Source organism: Melospiza georgiana, chromosome 3, assembly GCF_028018845.1.
Source record: "Melospiza georgiana isolate bMelGeo1 chromosome 3, bMelGeo1.pri, whole genome shotgun sequence".
Taxonomy (NCBI): domain Eukaryota; kingdom Metazoa; phylum Chordata; class Aves; order Passeriformes; family Passerellidae; genus Melospiza; species Melospiza georgiana.
The window spans coordinates 2,264,751-2,288,440 of record NC_080432.1 but is presented as its reverse complement, the minus strand read 5'-3'; the positions used below and the strand labels follow the sequence as shown (position 1 = coordinate 2,288,440).

At 42.0% G+C, this 23,690-nt stretch overlaps 1 protein-coding gene across 2 annotated transcripts in view; it reads left to right on the top strand.

The window, feature by feature from the left end:
* KIF13B (kinesin family member 13B) overlaps nt 1–23,690 on the top strand; it is a 124,903-nt gene that overhangs the window by 4,468 nt on the left and 96,745 nt on the right. For both annotated transcript variants that reach the window (XM_058020198.1, XM_058020197.1), the window contains exon 2: nt 7,236–7,329. In XM_058020198.1, the coding sequence (XP_057876181.1) occupies nt 7,236–7,329 (94 nt within the window). The remainder of the gene's footprint in view (nt 1–7,235; nt 7,330–23,690) is intronic.

Genomic DNA, 23,690 nt, shown 5'->3' with positions numbered 1-23,690 from the left:
GAGGTTCCCTTGCTGCTCTGGTTTCAGGTTGGCTGCTCCTCCTGGAGATCAGATACACCTGGAACAGCTCTGCCTTGGCTTTTGGGTGCTTGGTGGCTGAGCAAACTCAGGCATTTCATGCCTGTTAATAATTCCAGAGTGCTGAACTTCCCTGGGAGCTCAGCAGAGTCCCCACACTGATTTATTTACTCTGTCCCCACGAGCCCAGGGGTGTTTGCAGCAGCAGAGCTGGCTGTGAGCAAGGTCCATGTCCAGATCCATGAAGTGCCTTCACTAAAGCTGCTTGGGAAGCTCTTTCCTTGCAGGAAACGAAGCAGCAGAGAATAGAACACGTTTTTAAGCATTTGGACAACATGGAATTAACATGAGAGGGCACCTTGCCTGTTCCATGTGCTGAGTTTGAGTTGATTTTCCCCTCATGGGCAAGCTCTGATAGCATCATGTGCCCTTCCAGATGCACTCTTACATATTTAATGACCTTTAATTGCTGCAAACTGAAAATTTCATGACTTACATTTGAGCAGTTCATATAACAAGAGAAGCTTGAAAGGTGCCTTCATGTTGGTAGATGTAAAATACAAGAAATTACTCTATTTTTGGTAGAATTTATCACTATGTCTTGCTTTTAGACTCTTTTTTCCATATAAGCCCTCAGCATTATCATGTAGATGGAAGTTATTTTCACATTCACTCATCTCCTAAGTTAGTTTTGCCTTTATTTGTGTTGGCTCCTACGTGGCAAAGAGATAAGTCACTCTTGGGAAACAAATCTTGGCAGGGAAACTTGAGGACTTGTTGTCTTTGAACTGGCTTTCACATTTCTTTTTCAAACAAAAAAAAACCAGAAGACCCCAAACAACAGCTTCTCTCTTTTTTTTTTTTTAGTTGATTTGTGTGATAAACAAATATTTTAATTTACTGTTTAAACATTTCTCAGTTTTTGCTGCTTGTTTTTCCAGACCAAGAAAGTTATGAGAAACCAATTGTGATTTCTTATCCAATGCAACTTGACGGCTCAGGGTACAACATTCCAGGACTAACCTCCAAGGGAATGTTAATCTCCTGAAAATCTACTGGCAATTTAAAATATAAAATTTCTATCGTCTGTCTTCACAGGAGATTATTTGAGCTTTTGTGTTTTGGGCCAATTTTGGCTTATGAGCTTAGGAGGGGCACTTTAAACCTTTCACATTTTATTTGTTATACTTCAGTTGGCTTTTGCAGCTTTTGTGAAGCTCTGCAAGGCCAGTTGTTCTGGTTCCCAGTGACTCTGTAGAACCTGAGGCCCATCTCTAAAGGGTCCTGAGGTGTCACTGAAGGTACAGCTGCCCTAAATCTGATAGTGGGACCAGGAGGAACCTGAGACAACATTTATTTGGCCTGTCTTGTAACACCAGGTTCATGGCTCGGTATTTGAAAGGGCTGGAATGTTATCAACCTTCTTAAACTAATTTCTTTAATTGAGATCTAATGGAAAAACTTACCTGGAAATCAAAGCTCTTGATTAACTGGCAACTGCTTTCCCTTAATTCATGGAATGGTTTGGATTACAAGGGATCTTCAACTCATCCTATTCCACCCCCTGCCATGGGCAGGGACATCTTCCACTATCCCGGGGGGTTCCAAGCCCCATCCAGCCTGGCCTTGGACACTTCCAGGGATCCAGGGGCAGCCACAGCTTCTCTGAGCACCCTGTGCCACGGCCTCAATTCCTTCCCAATATCCCATCTATCCCTGCCCTCTGGCCATGGGAAGCCATTCCCTGTGTCCTGTCCTTCCATCCCTTGTCCCAAGTCCCTCTCCAGCTCTCTTGTAGCACTTCTAGGCACAGGAAAGTTGCTGCCATCTTATACAATGAGAAAAAATAGGGAATACAAAGTTGAAAACGGAGAAATAATTTGTAACAGACCTTTCATTACCCTGGTTGTGGTACTAAAAGTTCTTACTACAGCATGCACTCCCAAACCATAAGTTTAAAGTCTTACATATTCCCTTATTTACTGTGTCATTGTTCACTTTAAGATTATTTCAAGCTGCCCTGCACAAGCCTTCTCTTAAGATCATTTTGTTTGGGTCTGAAATGCAGTGGCCTGCAGTGGGATGGTTTTTAGGGTTATGGCTGAGGAAGATTCAGTGTCACCATGTGGCAGTTCAGGTGTTTCTGTTTTGCCACCCAGGGCAGCCTCTAGATTTGGGTACATAATTATCCAGCCTCTGTTGTCAGTTGTTGCAGTCCATGGAAACAGCTCCCTGCCAGATCCATAACTAAAGACAGGAATTTCCCATCCCACATTTTCCAAAATACCTTTCTCCCCTTCCTCCAGGATTCACACACACTCCTTGTCTCTGCCCCAAACCTGATTAGTACAATTTCAAGTGGCACCTTTGCCAGTGTTTCTTAACTCTGTTGTGGAAAATCTGCTGTGGTGAGTTTATGATTGCCAGACACGTGACTGCTGTTACAGAGGGATTGGAAACTCTTACCTGTGGTGGGAATGGGCCAGTGCCTGCTGAATCCACCATTCCTTGCAATGCTAGGCTGTTCCTGGGTTTGCTTTTCCAGCTCTGTCTTGCTTGCTAACTTTTCCATCCTGTTTGAAACTCACTGAATTTCTTAGTGAAAAAGCCCAAAGTGATGGGGAGTTATTTTTACAACACCCACAAAGCTGTTATCCAAGGCATAGTAGCGATTTGGGACTTACACAAGTGTGGTTTCAACTATGATCTACACTGAATCCCAGTTTTAGAAAAGTCATGTGAGGTGTTGAAAAATCAAGGGAATGGGGAAGGAGAGTGGCTTCTTTCAACCCCCACCTTCCAGTTTCACAAGTGAAATAAAAACTCATCCAAGGAACTCTCTGTGAGCAGCTTGGACACAACACTCTAACAATTATTCTTACACTCAGCCCAGCTTTGCTTAACACTTGTACTGCTGCGAAATGTAAATGTGGAGAAGTGACTCAGATAAGTGTTACCCTTTTATTATGGATGTCACAGCTCTCTTACTCTGAAGCTGTGGAAGAGATTTTCATTCTCTGCAATAAATGGTTCCTGATGTTGAGAGTTTGAGTTTTTATTCTTCAAAGAGGAATTAGCTGATTAGTTTCTTGATTTGATGAAGCAAGTGAGTAGTTGATTGTGTTTGCTCAGTAATGACTGAAGGTAGAAGCAAGTTAGCAATAATAATAGGTGAGATTTTCTTTTTGTTTGAGGTGCAAAATTTGAGATAAATCTCCAGTCTGGCAGTGAGCTGCTTCTGTCATCTTTTAATTTCACCTTTAATTTCTGAATTCCATGCTGCCTGAAAAAACCACACCTAAATAGTTGAAGAAAATAATACCAAACTCTGATAAGTGAGTCCTTACTACAGGAGGAATTAATTGGGGTGTTTGGATGTGCATCCTTCTGATCTTATCTTGGTGCATCCCAATTTTGCTTGTTGTTCAGGAGCAGCAAGTACCCAGCTCACCTGGGAGACATTGAAACTAGTAAAAGTAAGGGTGGAGTCCTTGTGTGATCATATCCAAAAGAGCAGGCAGATAATTTGACTATAAGCTAACCTGCTTTAATGATATTAAAAATGTAATGAGGTGGAAATGATGATGATATAAGTTTCAGTAGTGGCTCATGTAAGACTCATCTGTCGGTGAACCGGAAGCATTAAAGAATTTAAAAATCTGCCAAAGAATGTAATGGAGGCAGGGTTTGAAGAAAGTGAATGATGTGCTGTTCAAACAGGATTTAAACAGCTGAAAGGAGGGTTTCCATGTGAGCCTTTGGCCAAGGTAACTGGGATAAGCAGCCTTAAGGCTGTCTGGATCCAGACCCAGCTTAGAGGCTCAATAGGTTTCTTAGGGGTTTGTTTCATGTGACACCATGAACTGATGGAGCAGTTCATCTCAGCTGGGACAAGATCTCTCCCAGCTCCTCTCTTCCCTCTGCCCAGGTCTCCTCACCTGTTTGCATGGCCAAGCTTTCAATGGGCTGATGGAGCTTTCCATGGGGTCTGGATACATCCGTTTTCCATCTTGGGTATTTTTCTGCTGTTGAAATAACTTGAGATGAGTTACAGAGGATCTGCTGAGCATGGTAGTGGCAGAAGGTGAGCAACAGGCACAGGAGAAAAGGACTGGAACCTCTCTGTTTGAAAATAGCTGCTAGTTTGGCTCCAACACATTTTCCAAAATCATGCTGCACACCAAGGTGAGGGGTTTTAGCATTACCTGTGTGAGAGTGATAATCAAACAAGGTGTGTTGCACAGGACAAATTGGCTTTGAACCTTTTTTCTTACGACAACATTTGACTATAAGGAAGTCTTTTATTCTGCTTGTGTTCTTTCTTAAGGTCATTTCACAGAGAGAGGTTTAATGAGCACTGGTAAGATGGAGTTCACTGGGCAGTCATGGATGCAAAGCCTGCCATGGGCGTTCTCTCTCAAGAGCTGCATTTAAAAACGTGGCAGAAAGCATGCTGCTTGCAGACCTTTATGCTTTGCATGGGGCAGGTAAAACCCTTCCTCAGGAGCTGGGAAGAGCAGGTCAGTGCAATACAGGGTGTTAATCACTAACCAGCCAGACCAAGATAAAGCGCCTTGTTGGATATGGGATGTATGGAGAACGTGGTTTCATCTGAGCAAGCATGTGTTGCATATTAATGATAGGTAAATTGGCTTTCAGGGTGTGGGGAGAAATTAAAATAAACACTGGCTTCTGGAACTCGTCTGGCTCTTCCTCCTGCAGAAGCACAGTGTAATAACAGAGGAGCAGTTTTGCTCAGGAGAATTGCAGTTTCATGTGACTGCCTGCTTTGGCCAGTGATCTCGAGTTTTGTTTTGTGTGAGGTAGCAAAAAACTATAAAATTCCTTTCCAATTTTCCAACATTTCATGGAAGAAACTCCCTCTTATTATTGTGTCACTTATCAGGAGAGAGAAGTCTGCAAGATGCTGTGCAATAGGCACAGCCTGAGAGATTTCCAGACTGAGTTTATAAGGTGCTGTGAGGTGAAAGAGCAAGTACAGGTGACTGAGGAGGAAAAAGCAGAGATGAAGGAGGATGAGGATTATAATTAACATGATTAGACACGAGCGTATTTGGGTGATTCAGCTGAGGTGCTGAACCCTGTGTGGAGGTTATTCCCTGTAGCCCCTTGTCATCCTGGCGTGGGAGGGTGTGAACAGTGTGTCATGGCCATCAAAATCAGCACTTGGGAGCCCTTTCCAGGGCCAGTGTCACCATTCTTGACCTGCTAACTTAATTTCGTTCTGGCCTTAATTGCAATTTGTGCTATCAGCTCTAAAATTGTAAAAATAGTCTTGGGAAATTTGTAGGGAAGAAAAAGTTATTCTGTTATTAACAAAGGTTCTGTCTCAGAAGGGTTCTACTGAAAAAAGAAATTACAAAGTTGCATATTTTTCCATAAAATTGTTAAAAAAAGGTTTTTTTGGAATACAGCGATGAGCTTGTCATCTTTGGAGAGTTTCTATGACTTTGTCAAGGGCTGTACGAGTTTTAGGTGTTAAGAGTTCTAGGAGAGTTGATGTCGCAGCTTTTTTAAAATAAATGGAAAAGTGGACTTGGTTCATAGTTGGTAATTCCCAAAACAGGTCTGACTCAATTGATTTTTGTTTCTAGAAGCTGTTGTAAATGTTTGTGTGGAGGCCACACGTCCTGGGTGTCTGTGGCAGTGACTTTGGGTGTGAACAGTGTCATGGCCATCAGAATCAGAACCTGGGAGACCTTTCCAGGGGTGGTGCGATTAGTGTCACTGTGCAAGGACTTGTTTGTGTGCAGGCTCCACATCCTGGGTGTCTGTAGCAGTGACTTTGGCCATGACACACTGTTCACACCCATTGGAATCAGCACCTGGGAGCCCTTTCCAGGGCCAGTGTCACCATGCAGGGACATGTTTGTGTGCAGGCCCCACATTGTGGGTATCTGTAGCAGTGACTTTGGCCATGACACCCATCAGAATCACCGCTTGGGAGCCCTTTCCAGGGCCAGAGCAGGGACTTGTTTGTGTGCAGGCCCCATGTCCTGGGTGTCTGTAGCAGTGACTTCGGGTGTGAACAGTGTGTCATGGCCATTGGAATCAGCACCTGGGAGCCCTTTCCAGGACCGGTGTCACCATGCAGGGACTTGTTGTGTGCAGGCCCCACATCCTGGCTGTCTGTAGCAGTGACTTTGGCCATGACACCCATCAGAATCACGCCTGGGAGCCCTTTCCCAGGCTAGTGTCACTGTGCAGGGACTTGTTTGTGTGCAGGCTTCATGTCCTGGGAGTCTGTAGCAGTGACTTTGGGTGTGAACAGTGTGTCATGACCATTGGAATCAGCACTTTCCAGGGCCAGTGTCACTGTGCAGGGACATGTTTGTGTGCAGGCCCCATGTCCTGGGGGTCAGTAGCAGTGACTTTGGCCATGACACCCATCAGAATCAGCACTTGGGAGCCCTTTCCAGCATTAGTGTCACTGTGCAGGGACTTTTTTGTGTCCAGGCCCCATGTCTTACAGCAGTGACTTTGGTGCAGGCTGTGTGCTTTATCCCATACCTAACTCCATTTGTCACTGGGTGGATACCTTGGACTGCTCTCAGCGTTATCTGAAGCTTTTATTTTGCTTTCCCCGCCTCTACAGCCGAGAATTCTCACACACTCCAAATATCCTCATTACTCATAGTCCACATCCCACTGCCTGATGTCACTTGGGAGAGCTGGACTTGCCTGGAGCCTGTGGGGGAAGGACAAGCCCTTTTCTACGTGCTTGCACCTAAATTATTTTTGATGGGACTTGAATTTCTGTGAGCAGGTGCCCCAGGACTGACAGCTGGCACCGTATCACAGCAGTGGCCAGGGAAAATGTGCTGCAGATGGCAGGGGCAGCTTTCCCTGTGAGGCATTGAGGGAGCAATAAGAAGAGCTGTCAAAGTGGTATCAAGCCTAAATGGTTCTTTTCCCCCAGAAGAAATTTCATACTGCCCTTGTATATGCTGATTGTCCTTCAGTGAAACCCAAATGCTTTTTCTTGCTTTGAAAAGAGTGCTTGCTTTAAAGCTGGACAGGATCCATCCCATCAGAATATCCCTAGAAGTGGAATTTGGCAAAAGTCCTGTTTCTATTCTCTGGCTGATGGGTGGCTGTCAGGCTGCATGAATAAATTTGGTGTCTGGAGGAAGTAATGGTGTATATAATCCCAGTGCTTTAGGAGCAGCACTTGACACTCTCTCATTTCTTTATAGAGCTTGATCTGCATACAAAATGTGTGGTGGATGTGGATGCAAACAAGGTTATTCTTCACCCTGTAAACACCAACCTTTCAAAAGGAGATGCCAGGTAAGATTTTTGAATTGGGAAGGTCAGGTTGCATAAATTAAATATGAGTCTAACAACTAGGAAATGTAGGCCTTGATAGAAGGCTTTTAGTTAAAAAATTATGTATATTCTTTCTGCAGTGTAATTGCCATCATCCATAAAATAAGGCTGATTTTTACCCTGCTGGGAAGTTGCTTTGAAAACCTTGTGAATTTTCTTCTTGCTCCCAGCAATGTGTTAGTGGTTAATGAACCCATGAACTTTCATTTTTTTCTCATGTGCTGCTATGGGACAGGAGAAATTTAAATCTGCAAAACAATTTGAGCAGAGCAGAGTTTGTAATTCTGGAATGAAATTAATTTTCACAGTTGTTTTCTTATAATGGGTCGTGGTGTAAGAAGGTGAATGGGAGCATTCTGGAGAGATGTAGCTCTAGGAGTTTCTTGACAGTGGGGCATTCCATGCATCAAAAATCCGTGGAGAAGTTTGTGTCAGAACTGGCATTAATCTGTTAAATTACTGTGAAACTGAAAAGTCATGTAGTGAGTGATAGAGTTAAGCTTGTGACTACTTAATTTATTGCTAGATGCAAGGGGAGGAAATGGAAAAATACATGCATGAAACAAAATAATGGTGCAGGATAAGGCAAAACCTGTTGCTGGATGTCTGCAGTCAATAGTCTGTTTTCTGGGGGGAAAGAGGTCTTAAGGGTAACAGGAGAAAAATTCTATGTGTTAAATTAAACACACAGAAAAGCTTTGTTTAAATTTTAATGTGATGCTGAGCTGTGTATCAGGGGTCAGAATTCATTAACTGTTGTCTGATCATTTCAAGTTCTCAAACCCAAGTGGACAAGGAAAGAGATCATCAGGTGCAGTATTTACCTTCTATTGTCGTTAGCTGAAAGATTTATTACAGACAGTGGAACTGGAGCTTTAATAAGTTACTTAAAACCAAACAGGCTGTGTTGAGGGGTGTGTTTTTGTTTGTATCAATATCCTCCTCCTCCAGGAACATGTGCATTGTTCAGCTGCCAAAACCCTACGTTGATTTGAGCCTTTGAAAACGGCAGGAAATTGAGATTTTCAGAAGCCAAGTCAGCCACAGCTGGATTAAAAACATTGCTCGTAGTTTCTCTAAAACATGGCAATGAAATGCCTGGTTTATAGTCCCTAATATGTGTTTAAAAACGTTCATGGGGCAGCCACACATCATGCAAATCCTGTCCCTTGGCAGGGGAGGGCTGGGTTGGCAGTGGCTTGAGGTCCCAGACAAGGTGGTGAGCTCAGTGTGAGAAGAATGCTTCATTTGCATCCTCACAAATGGCCATTGCTAATCTAAGCAGGAAGCATAGGAAATTTATCTGGGGTGATTTAATAGAAGAGGGGAAAGTGGAGGCCCATTAACTGCACTCTGGGTTTGCCTGGACATCGTGAGACAGCAGATCCCAAAAACACAAGTTGGAGCGGTGAGGGTTTGGAACAGGGTCCTTTTGGAGCAGGTTACACCCTTGGGAGGCTGCTGCTGAGTTGTCTTGGCTGCTGCAGCTCCATCAGAGGATTCTTAAATATCAGCTCAAGGAGAAGGTTTGTTGTAGCTGCAGTTTTTCTAAGTCTGGGGTTTAATTTATGCTCAGGTTCTGCTTCCGTTTCCAAATCCACTGTCAACTACTTTGCCTTCTGTTGCAAAATCAATTTCTTTGGATTTTGGAGTTTTCTGGTGTCTCAAGTGAGCTCAACGAATTCTGGCAAACCTTTTAACTAAACAGGGAAAAGAGAAGTAATAAATATTATAAATACACAGTTCAGCTGCTTGTAAAGCAGGGCAAGTTTTGAAACCTCCAGAGCTTTGCTGCATTTTTCCTTGAGGTGCCAGGGTCAATTTAGGAACTGGGAAGAGAATTTTAGAGGCAGAATTCAGTGCTGTCACCTCCCCACTTGTCATGACTCAGCCTTGCTCAGGCAGGGAGTGACATTTGGAAAAACAACCCATGACTTTTGGATTTAAGCATTTTTTTCCCCACTTCCATCTCCAAGTCTGGGAGATGAGGAGAAAAAATAAATCCCCCAGCTTGAAGTGTGTGGGAACTGACTGTTGCATAAGGCAAATTGTGTCCATTAATTGCCACTGAAATATTCCTAGGTCTTCAGAAAAGTGTCTGTAGCTGTTTCAAATTTGGCATTAAAATTAAGGAATGTTTTGAAAATCCTGGTGTTAACTGATGGACCTCAGTTCTTCTTGTCTCTACAAACTGAATATATTATTTATACATTAATCTAGAGCCTTGAGGATTAATAAGTACATGTAAAACACTTGCTCTTAAAAAAAGTCTCTTTTCATATGGCTGGAAAAAATGTGGTATTCTCCTGTTATTCCTTAACCAAGAAATGACCTTTCCTGAGCTGGAGAGAGACAGCAGTTATTTTATTGAGCAATCCTTAATGCTGTTATGCAGGTTTCAGTAACTTGATCACGTACAAAAGATCAATTTTAAAATCCATGGGATGATGGGATGACCTCCAGGCTGGGCAGGCTTTGCTATTAACCTTGGGCTGTTGAGGGGGTGGCTTTGTTTGGGTGGTGGTTTCTTGTGTTAAAATTAAAATTACAGTGTGTGGAAATGCTCACCCTTCTCTTCAGCTGCCATCACAAAATTAATTGTGACAGATCTTGGAGTTCTGTCACAAATTTCCCCAAATGACCTCTGTGAATGAAAACCTCCCCTCAAGGATGTGTGAAGCTCCAGGGATTCGCTGTGGATGGATAATATCATTAGCATGACTTGTCCCCTCTTTTGTTTGCCTTCCTGAGCTGTCTGCTCCCTCTGCTCTCCCTGTTGCAAAGGTCAAGGCTGAAGTTTCTTTATCTACTCGGGATTTACTCCGTGCTGCAAAGATTACTCACAGCATTCTTACCCGGTGGCTGGGGCTTGAAAGAGGGTGTGAACTCATTGTGACTGGAGTGAATAGATAAGTCCTGGGCAACAATTGGAATGTTTATGGGAATTATTTTTTTGGAAAATCTCCAAATTGACTCTAATTACTCCAGGTTCCTTTGTAGCCTTTTTTATTTTAACCATCAACTTGCTTGTGATGTAATTTTACACCTCCCATACAAGACCTGTTAAAAAGATTGAATTTTTTTTTTTTTCTGACAGGTCAGACAAAGGAGGTTTTTTCTGTCTTGCAGACATAACTGTATTTGATGTGTAACTGATATGAGCTCAGAGATCAGTGGTGTATCAGTCTGGCACAGCCCTGTGAATCAGCCGTGGTATTTGTAAGGCAAAGCATTCATTAAATCTGCCCAGCAAACCCTCTGAGCCTTTTTATTAAGGGAAAATGCTTAAAAATGAAACAAGTGCTGACTTCACTGTACTTTTGTTGCAGTTTGTGGTTTTTCTAGCTGCTTTCCCTCTTGTTTTGCAGAACAGAGAGATTCCAAAGACTGGCACAGGGTAAAAACTCTTCCAAGGAGTGAGTGCAGCTAACTGGAGCTGACAAGTGTGTTAAACCAGGCTGGGTTTTTCCTCTTCAGCTATTGTAATGTCTTTATAATTAGTGCTTTGTAGTAGATGATTCAGTAATTGAGGCTCTTTATAAAGGTTTGCTTTTAAGGTATCTATTTCTGGATTTAAACCAGTTTACTTTTCTGTACCCGCACACACAGGTTTTTTTGCTCATCAAGTCTTGGTGCTTAAACTCAATTTGGTTGTTTTTAAGGAGTTCTGGAAATGGATAAAACATCTTGAGGATTTTTGTAGTCTTGCAGCAGCTGGGCTCAGTGATTTCTGCTTTGATGAGGAACTGGGTGAAGCCCAAGTATATTTTACATGGGAAAGAATATTTTTAGAAGATTCTTCTGCCATTCCAATTCCTGTTTTCTTTCTGAAACATATGACCGTCCTGAAGAAGGCTGTGAGGAGATGGGGCTTGGAGCAACCTGGGATGGTGGAAAATGTCACTGCCCATGGCAGGGGGTTGGAATGGAGTGAGCTTTAAGGTCCTTCCAACCCCAGCTATGATTCAAGTAGGTAATAAATTGCTTTTTCGGGTAGATTATGGCCTTCGGGCAACAGTTGGGTTAAAATGAACAGCCCAGTGTGTTAAAACTTTCCTGAGTTTGTCTTTGGACTGAAGTTTCTTTCTTCTTATGAAGCTGAAGAAGCTTTTAATCCTTTTGAAGAAATGAAGATTAGGGCCACTTCAGACAGAATCCTGGCAAAGATTTAAATATTGAGAAAATGCTACCAGAAAACAAGAATTAGGGTCTCAAGAACCAAGCAACATTAATTCACTCTTTTTGAAGGTTTAGGCACAAAGTGGAGGAATGGTAACAAACACACGTGACTTGGAATATAAAAACAAACAAAAACTGGAATGGGGTGTTCTTGCAAGCCCACACAAGCTCCCTGTGCCCTGTGCTAGCCAGGAATACCGTGCTGGGGAGGCAGGATAAGCCCTGCTTGGCACAGCCTGGGCAGTTACACAATGCTGGCTCTGCCCAGAGCAAGGTGAAGCCGCCTTTCACCTGCCTGGGGTGTGTGGGTGACTCCTCAGCGTGACTCCAGAACTCCCCTTAAAGCTGCTGAAAGCTGAAAATAAGTCATGACTTAGGAGCTCTTGCTGTGGGCAGTGTCAGAGACCTCAAGATCCCTCCATCCTGATGGGAAATGCTAATTTTAGTGTGGAGGTGCCTGAGTGGTGAGGTGGTTAAAGTGCATGTAAATTGATTTTTTTGTGAGAAAATTATAGATAAGGGAGTGTGTTGGTTGGGGTGAATGTACATTGAGTGGAAAAACAGTTATAAATTAAAAAATACCTTTGTGATGTGACAAAGTATATATATATCACATATTTCAGTGAGCTATACAAGAAATATATGTAATATATTCCTTGGGATATAGCTAATATATTCCTTGGAATATATGTAATATATGGAATAATAAGCAAATATGGATACATGGAAATATGAATATATGGAATAATATGAAATATGAATATATAAACATGAATATATGAAATAATAAGCAAAAATCGCAGTTAAAAAATTTGTCAAAATTTGAACACATCATGGTCCTTTTTACCTTTGTCTGTATCTTACAATTTTGCACACAAACATCCATTTGCCTCAATCACAGAGTTGAGGTGCCTGCAGAGGAAATGCTGACAGGATTATAGAGATGTTCTTAAATATGTAGATATATAAGAACTGGAAAAGTTGACTGATAGGAGTAACCAGGAAAAATTGACTTTTAAAGAATAACTCATGGCAGCAGGAGCACGTTGGGGTGCAGTCTTCACATCCACCCTAGGAAAGGACAGGCTTGATCAGAAAAGGAGGCAAATGTATGAAAGCATTGCTATTTATGGAGCTAATCTGCAGAACTCCACACTCCCAAGAAAACAGGCAATTACTGGTAGATAGTCATGGAAAAATGCCCACATTTTCTTGAAAATCACCCAGGATCCTGACTGATGTTAGGCAAGAACCACTTGGAGAGCTGTCTCATCTCAGGCATCTGTGTCCCCAGCTGTTCCTGCATTTGATTGAGGAGTCTCAGCTGTTGGACACCACCAGAAATGGAATATTGGGCTCGCTGAGACCATTTGCATGCTGTGGTATGGTTGCTATTTGACAGCAAAGCAATTTAAAGGGAGAAATATTATTGTCTTTGAAGATGGGTGAAAGCTAATTGCTGTGCCTTTGCTTCTCCAGATCTTTCCTGGCATTGTTATTAATTCTGTATAAACCACTCGGGGGTGGGGAAAATTCAGATTAGTATGTGTGGAAGGGACACAGAGTTGCATTAAGCAGGGATGGCTCCCCTGGCTGAGGTGTCACATTGGTGCATAAAATTCTGAGTATGAAAATTTCTGGGTTAGTTATTATTTCAGCATTGTCATCCAGGGAACAGATTTGTGCAATGTTTTCAGTGCAGCAATGTTCCAGGAAGCCAAGGGGGCAGGGAGTGTGTGTGTGTGTATTCCTGAGGCTGAGAGCTGACATCCAGAAGAAAGGGAAGTCTGCCCCTTTTGACATCCAAACTGGTGGGTTTTGGGCACAGATCAGCTCACAGGAAGTTCATGTTTGCAAAAACAGCACCATGAGATTTTCCTGTACTGCCGGCCTGGCCTCTGTTTTACCCCTGCTCAACTCTTACTTCAAGCATGAGCTTGTTCTGTAAAATTATGGTTATTTCTGCTGGATTTTATTGGTTACTGAACAGCCTAAAGAAGTTGGAAGAGAAGAGAAAAATAAGAGAAAAATAAGGCTAATTTGCAATTGACAGAGTCATTTAAATGAGTGAATGAAATTGCTTTTCCAGTCTACTATCAAAGCTTACTCTGTAGTTAGTGGTATTAAACCTATAATTTGCAGGTGAACTTGTGCTGGGGGAGGTTTAGTGTGGATATTAAGAACAATTTCTTCACTGGGAGGATTTCAAGCATTGGAAGGGTCAGCTCAGGGAGGTGCTGGAGTCTCCATCTCTGAAGGGATTTAAAAGTTGTGTGAATGTGGCACCTGGGGACTTGATGGTCTTAGAGGACTTCTCATAATTCCTTGTGCTAATTAAGGCTAGACTGTCATCTGTTTCTCTCAAAATTATCTTCTGATGTAAAAATTCTATGACTAAACACTTCTGATGAGTTTCTGCTGTACCTAGAAATAATAAAAAGTGTCCTGGGGACAGCAGGAATGGCAACAGGGCTGTGTCACTGCACCTCCCAAGGCTTTGGCTGCACAAGGGAGAAAAGAATTTGCACAAGGAGGTGAAGGCTCACCATATAAACTCCTTATCTCATGTAAAATTGAGAAGTGGGAGTTCTGCCAGGAGAGAAGGAGGGGTTGCTGTGCTTCCAAGCTGTGCTTTTGAGGAAGTGTTTGATGCAGCTCACGTGCTTTGACTGAAGTAAAAGTGAAAATCTGAGATAGAAACACTGCATTAATTTTTTTCTAATGGATAAAAAGTAAACAGAAGTTTTGAACTGTGCTTGTGTGTGTCAGTGTGCTTAAAACAGACCTGTAACCTATTTTGCATTGCTTAAGTAAATAAATGGTGAGACTTGTGTTAATGATTTCTTTTATAGCTGATTTTCTGTCCCACCAGCTGGGTCACAGCTGTTTATGTCTACCTTTTTTAATGGCAAACATTGTCAGAATTAATTAGCATTATCTGTTATTTGAAAGCTTTGTGCCCATGAAGCAAGTAAAAACTGCTTTAACATGAGCCATTTCTTCCTGAAGTGAGTATTTGTGTGGCTGTGTCACTACTGGAATCATCCTTGGCCTCCCATATTCCTTGGATGAACATCAAAAATGCCTTTTTTGATCTTGCTGCTCATTTGACCAAGTTGGTAATAACCTGCTGCATTTGAGGGAAAGAGCAAACAGATGAAAAATTCATTTGTTTCACATCATGTGATCTGAATTACAACCCTCAACTTGTGCTTTATTGATCCTTAATCTCTGGTGCTTTTTCTCCTTAAAACCCAAAACATTTGTAAAGTACCTGCAGCCTTAATTCTTCACTAAATTGAAGAGTTTTGCTGTGCAATCTGTCTGCAGGTTCTGAAGTACTCATGGGATTATTGATCTGCTTGCAGACAGCATTTGGAGGTTGGTGGTGATAATTGCTCAGCATCCAGGAAAACATTTTTTCTTCAGGAAAACAGTTTTCCTTCAGGAAAACTCTGAGGCTGGCAAAGGGTTTTGGCTGGGATTTCTCTGAGGAATTGACTTCTGCTGCAAACAAAAAATTGTCCCTTCCCAACAGTAGGGCCGCTTCCCAGAGCTGGATTTTTTTCCTGAGAAAACCTCAACCCAACCAGAAAGCAAAACCAAAACCCCTCTTGGTGCCATGTTGAAGCTATTAGAATTAATGTGTTTAATATTTGAGTGGAATGTAGCTTTTGTTGAACCATTTATGGCAATTTTGAGGGAACTATCTCCACAGTTTTGGTTTTCAAGCCTACCTGTGTCAGAAACTTCCAGTAACAGCTTGTTGAAGCTTCAAGGATACTGTGAAGTTTTAATTGTTTTCTTGGCTTGTTAAATCTACAAAGCAGACAAATTCTTTTATTTTAAGAGGAGTCCCTCTCTCTCTATATATATATAATTGTCTTTATACTCAACCAGTTTTGTTCTGCAGATGTTTGAGTTTTAACTCCAAAATCTTGATCTCAGATGAATATAATGAGACCAGAAAGAGATGCAAGAGAGAATATTTCCCACCCTCCAACGTGATGGATCAGAAATAACGAGGATAACTTTGTGCTGTGCAGCTCTTACACTCTCTGTTGCAGTATTTGATTGTGTAGATGCATCCCCCAGGCTAATGTGAAATAAGATAATCTGAACGTTCAGGGTTTGATGCTCTCCTAAGAAGGTGGATGATGCCTCATCATATTATCAGTGCTTGTATGGTCAACTGGAAGGCACAGGCAGATAATATCATATATTGTCTTCTAAATTCCTTGTGTTTTGGAAAATGGATTAGGAAAACTGTCAGAGTTTGTTTTTTAAGTTATATACAGGCTTAGTATGAAAAGGAAAGAAAAGGAGAAACCTCTTAGTGTCTTACAGTCATTGTCCTGAGGAAATTTGAACAAGTTTTTAGTTACTTGAATGCATTAGTTTGAGGTAATTTGTCCTTTTTTGTTGTGGTGGTGTTAATTTTAGGATGGCACTGTTGCACTTGATGCTGCCTTACACTTATGGGGTTTATTCTGATTTTGTTCACAGTTCTGTAAAGTCTGAAATTAAGCTAGTGAATGCAGAGGAACTTGTTTCTGTGTATGTTTGTTACAGTAAAATGAGAAAATTTGAACTGCTGTAGCACCTCAAGATTTTCTTCAATATTTGACATTCTTCTATTTGAATTTCAGTAGATGAGGAAAAACACAACAGACCTGTTTGTTCTCCTCCTCCTGTGAGGAGAAATCAACCATCAGCATCCTCTAGGTATTTCTGCTTTCTGTTTTCCATGAGCTTGGTGTGCAGGGATGCAGCATCTGCTGCTCTTGCATGGGCAGCACCCTTCCCTCTGCTGGGAATGCTTTTCCTGCCTGGAAAGAAGCTCTGGAAGTCTGGCTGTTTATGGCCTCCTCCTAAAAACAACACTAAATTTTGTGTTGTTGCAGTTTTAGAGGTACCAAACTCCGTTCCCTTGGTTGTAATGTGCATTCAAATAAGTTGTGTCTTTATCCATTTGTTTTGTGTGGAGCAGAACAGATTCTGAGTATATAAATCTGCCTGTGGGATGAGCCCTGAACTCACTGGAAGTATGTGAAATAAAATAACATTTTAATTAGTGCTCAAAAGTTCATGGCAGCCTTGATAAGCATAAGGCTTGATAAGCATATACTGCTTTACAAATCTAATTATCCAGTTGGAGCTCCTTTGAGGAGAGGAGCAGCCAGGGCCATGGTGATTTTGTTTTTGGCTAAAGGAAGAGGACTGGACATAAAGGATATCAGGAGAGGAAGGATGGACTTCTCTAAGAGTGGTGGCTGCACAAGGGGATTTAAATTTTGCCTCAGCTCTACCATATGCTTCTTATCTGACTGTGAACTGCAGATTCCTCTCTTCCATTTCAAGCCTCTAAAATAAATCTAGCATTTTTCCCATATTTTTGGTTGCTATCTAGTCCAAGAAGCGTTTTACTGTGTGGGAGGGTGGCTTTTTATTGGTTTTTGGTTTGTGCTTCTTGTTATTGTTGTCATCTTGTGGGTTTTTTTTGTGTTAGGGGATTTTTTGGGTTTTTTGGGGTTTTTTTTGTTTTTTTGTTTTTTTTTTTTTACCCCAGCAAGAAGCTTCCTGTGCTGGTATATAATTAATTAGGTCACATCACTCAGTGGGGCCAGAACTCTGGGCATTTATATTTTGGTAGTGACGTAAAGAAACCCTATATCTTAATGTGCATTGTCTGAGGTTCTTAGGCTCATCCACTTTACTTGAATTTTCAGCCTTTTGGAAAGCACAATACCATTCTCTTCCTTTCTCCTCAGGGTTTGTAGCCTCCTGCCAGCATTTTGTTCTGTCCCTCAGCATTTGTAGCCTTACTGTGCTGATCAGATGAATGAAATCAGGGAACAGGATATCCACTCAGCTTTATCTGAGCAGTCCTGCAGTGATGAGCACTTCCAGCTCTCTGGATTTTTTAAAGCATTACTTCATGTGTACGTTCATGATCTGAATTTTATTTAGCAAATATAACCACTCAAAAAATAGTAACTAATATGAATAACTCCAACCAAAATTGAGCTCTGATCAAACTGTCAGAGGTCAGGGTTAGATGGGAGATTGGGAAGGAATTGTTCCCTGTAAGGAGGCCCTGGCACAGGGTGCCCAGAGCAGCTGTGGCTGCTCCTGGATCCTTGGAAGTGTCCAATGCCAGGTTGGGTGGGGCTTGGAGAATTCAGAAATTCCATAAATCCCGACTTGGACGCACCAGGTGCCTGAAATCCTGCACAGCTTCAATCCCAATTCTGAGAAGCTGTGGCTGTCCCTGAATCCCTGGAAGTGTCCAAGGCCAGGCTGGACAGGGCTTGGAGCAGCCTGGGATAGTGGAAGGTGTCCCTGCTCATGGCAGGGTTTGAAAGGGAGTGATATTTAAGGTCCTTTCCCACCCAAACCATTCTGGAATTCTGTGACAGTGCCATTATCCATAGTTTTATTCTTCTGTTAAACCTTTTCTTGGTTTGAAGGCTCTTCTCCCTGCTCCTCTGGGCTCTTAGAATGGTATTTGCCATCACCTTACTTCCACATTGGAATGTTTGTATGTCACAGTCCCTATATTTCTGATTTCTTCTCAGAAAATGCACCTGAAGATAATATCTTTGCAAAGTTTGCAGCCATGGCACAGTGGAAAGGGAGAATTACAATTTCAGCAGAAACTTCAGAGGTGTGAAGTAAAAAAAAAAAAAAGACCAAAGACAGAGAAAAACCGCATGCAGATTTTGTGGCAGAGAAGACAGAAATAGGGATGGTTGTGAGAGGAAGCAATTTTTCTGGTTGCTGACACCACATTTGCACCAGCTGAGGCTTACCAGCATCTCTAGTGCAACTCTACAAGTTTTCTTACTTAAACACCTGCCCCAAGCAGCAGAGAGGCTGTGAAGGAACTTCTGCTGAAAGCTCCCACCCTTGCTCTGCTCCTGCCTGTGCAAATCCTCTCTGCAGAGGTTTTATCTCCCTGTCACCACTGAGGTGTCTTCCTGTGCTGCTAAGAGTTTAATTGAATTGCAGGAGGAGCACTGGCAGGCCTCTCACAGGGTTCCCAGTGCAGGAATTATGTGGGATTAGCAGAACCATGGCAGGTTAACACTGCACGGGAGTGCAAGTGCTGCAGAGTAATCTCAATTCTGGGTGCTGAGTAATAACAGGCTTCCACTGCAGCATGGGGACATAAGTTTGGAATTGGGCATAGTCCTCCATGACCCCATTTCAGGTGATAATTAAGAATTTCATGGTTAAGCAGTGAGCTGTTTTACTTGTGAAGGTGGCACAAGGTGAAACTGGTGGAGTTGAGTTCTGTGAGAGTGTGTGATGGATATCCTGGTAGATGCTCGTTCAGCTTTTTGTGAAATGTCAGTCTGTGGAATCACAGAATGGTTTGAGCTGCAAGGGACCTTAAAGCTCAGCTCATCCCATTCCACCCCCTGCCATGAGTAGGGACACCTTCCACCATCCCAAACTGATCAAGCCCCATCTGACCTGGCCTTGGACACTTCCAGGGATCCAGGGGCAGCCACAACTGCTCTGGGAAACCTTTGCCAGGGCCTCTCCACCCTCACAGCCAGGAATTCCTTCCCAATATCCCACTCAAATCTCCCCTTTTTTCAGTTTAAAGCCATTCCCTGTGTCCTATCCCTCCATCCCTTGTCCCCAGTCCCTCTCCAGCTCTCCTGGAGCCCCTTTAGGCCCTGGAAGGGCTCTGAGCTCTCCCTGGAGCCTTTTCTTCTCCAGGCTGAGCAGCCCCAGCTCTCCCAGCCTGGCCCCAGAGCAGAGGGGCTGCAGCTCTCAGAGCATCTCTGTGGCCTCCTCTGGACTCTCTGCAGCAGCTCCATGTCCTCCTTGTGCTGGGTCCCCAGAGCTGGCGCAGTGTCCCAGGTGAGGTCTCACCTGAGCAGGGCAGTGAGGGAGAATTCCCCCCATTCCCTGCTGCCCACGCTGTGGGTGAGCCCAGGGTAGTGTTGGCTTTCTGGGCTGAGATTGTTGTGCGCTCTGTAGCCAAACATTTCCTCATACCTTTCTTTTTTTTGTCCTCTAGTTCCTGTTCAGGTTTCTCAGGTGACACTTTCCCAGGTCAGGTCATGCCACCAAGTCCTTTCCAGAGGCCATGACTGATGTAAAAACGCCAATCATTTGTTTTAAAATTTTAAAAGTTTAATAGTAATAAAATGGTTATAAAAATAGAAATACAATTAGAGTAACAATAATTTGGACAATTTGAATTAGGACAATTTGAGACAATAGAGACAAAGAGTTATGGATGTCCGGGTACCTTTTTCTGGGCAGCACAAGCCCGAAAAAGGACACGCATTAACAAAGGATTAACCCTTAAAAGCAATAACCTCTTGCATATTCATACACCTCATACATGATGCATAAATTCCATTCAAACACAGGATTCTGTCTGATCATCCTCAGCTTCTTCCTCTGAATCCTAACAGTGCCTTTGAGGTGGGAAGAAGTTTGTTTCTTCTGATAAGAGGGCAAGAAATTCTTTTTCTCTGAAAGATTCAGGTGTCCTGTGGCTGCTATCTTGCTGTGAATCCTTTCTTTAAAAAAATATCCTACATAGCATAGTTTCTATTTTAACATTTTTTATAACCTAAAACTCTATTTACCACACTACTTTTAAGAGAACAAATCCAGCATTACTTTCTAACACAACACATATAATATTCATCTTAATATACGCAAAAAACCAATCTTAAAATACGTGCATTTTTCACAGCTGAGATTCTTTGTGCTCTGTGACAAGCAGAGCAGGGATATCACCTGGATCCCTCGAGGTGAGAGGCAGAGGAGTCCTGGAGTGCTTTGGAGTTGCTGTTGGAGTGATGGCAGCTTACTCATGGCACTCTTGGACATTCCAGTGATGTACCTGTGGAGTCACAGGCTGGAAGGGGCCTCTGGAGGTATCTGCTCCATCCTTCCCTCCTCAAACAGGGTCTCCTGGGGTTGTTTGCCCAGGATTATGCCCAGATGTTTCTTTACTGTCTCCAGAGATCATTTATGTAGCTCTCTGTGCATTAATAAAACCATAAGGTGTTTGTGTACTGCTGAAGAGTGACCTGTTTCCGAGTGGAATTTGGATTGCACCTGCCTTGCTGAGATGTGGGAACTGAGCTGCCAGAACTCAGTGTAAATACCAGCTGTCACTGGATAATTGTGTCCATAATTAATATGTTTGAAAGTGAGAGACAAGTTCATTTTCAAGGCAGTAGTGATGTCAGCAGTTAATTGTAGCTTCATTTGTGAGGAGTTGTTGGCAGGCCACAAGTCTGCACCTTTTGGTAAATTCTATTTAGCAGAACATCCATCCAGAAATGATAAAAATTAATCATAATTATCTAATGTTCATCTTCAATAATTATCTTCAAAATGAAATCTTGGTTTATGCCTCATGTTGAAGTGGTACCCAAAGAAATTCCAGTTCAAGCAGTGCTGGGGAATTCTTGTGTAATTGGCTGCTTTGGCTTATGTGGACACAACTTCTGCAGGACATCCTTTGTCCTAAAAAAAATCAAGGATTTAAAAATATTTTTTTTCTTTCCTTGAGTCATTTTTCATTTGGGGAACATCTTGCCTGAGTTTTGGGGTTAACTCTGGGAGGTTTTTCAGCACATCAGTGATTATAACCTTTAGCAAAATTTGTCAGACACTCTCCAGGTTACCATGGGTTTTAAAACAACTTTTTCCTTACCTTTTGGACATTAACTACTTAGATCCTTGAACTTTGACAATGGCAGATGCTGGCAAAGTGTTTTTTAAATTTGCTGTAATGAAAAACATTGGATAGGAAAAGATTTGAACAGATTAATTGAGACACTGCAGGTGAGGTAGAAAGATGAGTGTTTAGGAGTTCATGTTCTCTGCTCATGCATGTGCCTCGTTGCAAATTTTGGCAGATACAATTCCAAAGACTTCACTGGCACTAACAAGTTCTAAAACAGTTGCCAAGTTTATAAAAGTCATTAAACCTCGTTTATTGTCAGGATTAATGCTTAGAAAGAGCTTGATTCCTTCAGGAAAAGTATTGAGATCCATCCTTGCAGAAAAATGAAGTTAATTTTTATCACAAAAGAAAATAACTTGACAGTTTAGTCTCTCCTGGCATCCTTAGGCCAACAAGAAACTAATTACAGCATAATTGTGGTTTCTCCTGCTGTTGTCCCATCTGTGTACAGTGGTTTATAAAATATTATAAAAATGGAAGAAATGGCCATAAGTTAAAAATCTTTGCTGTTTTGCAAATGATTGTGCTTGGAATTATGACTGGAGTTTTGGAGCAAGTTTTTAATCTGCATTTGCAGGGGAACATAGTGAAAAATGAGTTTATAGTCAGACTTGAAAATCTATTTATGGGAACTCAAAAAGGGGGAAAAAATCTTATGCTGAAACAATTACTAAATTTTTAATTATGATTTGAAGGATGTCATTTGAAGACATTTTAAAACCTATTTATAAATCAGATTCTTTTAGAATACAGTACCAAAGGCAGTATGGAAAATGAGTAATAATGGCAGGAGTACTTGTTCTCCCTTAAAAGGAGATATTCAGTTTATTATTTGAATTCCAAGTCGCTGGAGCCTGTTCCTGTGAGTCTCTTGCCACTGATGCTTTATAGGGAATCTTTCTCATTGCTAAACCAAGTGAATATGCTCAAATTATGGCTTCTCCTATAAGGCTTATTTGTAGCCTTTTTCTATTGTTAAATGCTAAAAGAAGGAAAATTAAAAAATCAGACCAATGGTGCATCTGAATTTGGGGGAGGATTTTCTCTGTGTCTCAAACCTTGTTTAAGGTTTTTGAGTGACAGAAGGGAAGGGACCCCAAAATGTCCTACAGGGTCACCTCACCCTGTTGCCATGGTGGTGCCTCTTCCCAGGAAGGGCACAGTGCCCCAGACAAATCAAACTTATCAAAAAATAGAATTATCTGTGCTACAGGATTTGTGCAGAGACCTGTAGTGATCACAAAGGACAAAAAGCACCCATTGGAAGTGATTTCAGTGCTTTCAAGATGATGCTTTTTCAGGAGGTGCCTCTTTTTCTCCTTCCCTGTCATCTTTCCCTTTCATCCATCATATTTGTGATGTACAAACATGGATTAGCAAATTGTTGGCTTGATCTGAGTGGAATATATCAAATTATAGAATGGTTTGGCTGGGAAAGGACCTTAAAACTAATCCCATTCCAACTCCAGCACCTTCTACCATCCCAAGCTCCATCCAGCCTGGCTTTGAACACAGATCAGGGGCAGCCACAAATTCCCTGGGGACCCTCTGCCAGTGTTTTACCACTTCTGAAGTATTCTGGGGAGCACAGTTCTCACTCCTGTCTGGTCCATCAGTTTGCTGTCCAGAATTAGATGAGTTAATGAATTTTTGGGGTTCCAGCCAGCTGTTAAATGCTGCAGAGTAGCTGTAACACCAAACTTGGGGTAGTTTGGTCCTGTGCTGGATCTGAGTAGCACTTCTCCACCTCTGAGCTGCTAATCCAGGGTGTTTAAGTGCAGGAAGGCCAAACCCAGATCTGAGCAATTCTGAGGAGGCATCAAAACCCCCCCAGCATTTTCTGCCCTCTTGGGTAAATCTCCCTTTCTAAAGGGCGTGCTTCTCCTGGCCTGGTGTTCTTACATAGGTAACCACAGCTGCTCTAAATGTTTTATTAGTTCTTATTAATTCTTATTCTTATTCATTCTTATTAATTTTTGTGATTTAAAATTAATTTTATTAATTCTTATTTTTTATCATTTTTAATACTCTTTAATATTTTTTGTAATTTCTTATTATTTCTTATTATTTTTTAATTAATGCGGAGCCATTAGTTACTTCACCAACAACTTGGAATATTTGATGGAATCAGTGGAAGTGAGCACATGGCAGCTTTGTCTGCTGGCTCACAATTCTCCCTGAAGCCATAAAAGAGCTGCAAGTGCAGGAGTTTTGTTTTAACCCCCTGCAAGGTTTACCTTGCCATTTATCAAATGAAACGATGCAGCCACAGAGAACTTCAAAGTCTCTTTGTTTCACAGCCACGATCCAGGCAGAGCAGGTTCCTTCCTGTAAACACTCACTCTCCATGGCTCAAAGTTTTTATTTTTAAAAGTATCTTTATTAAGAATCACCTACTGATGCTGTGTCCAGG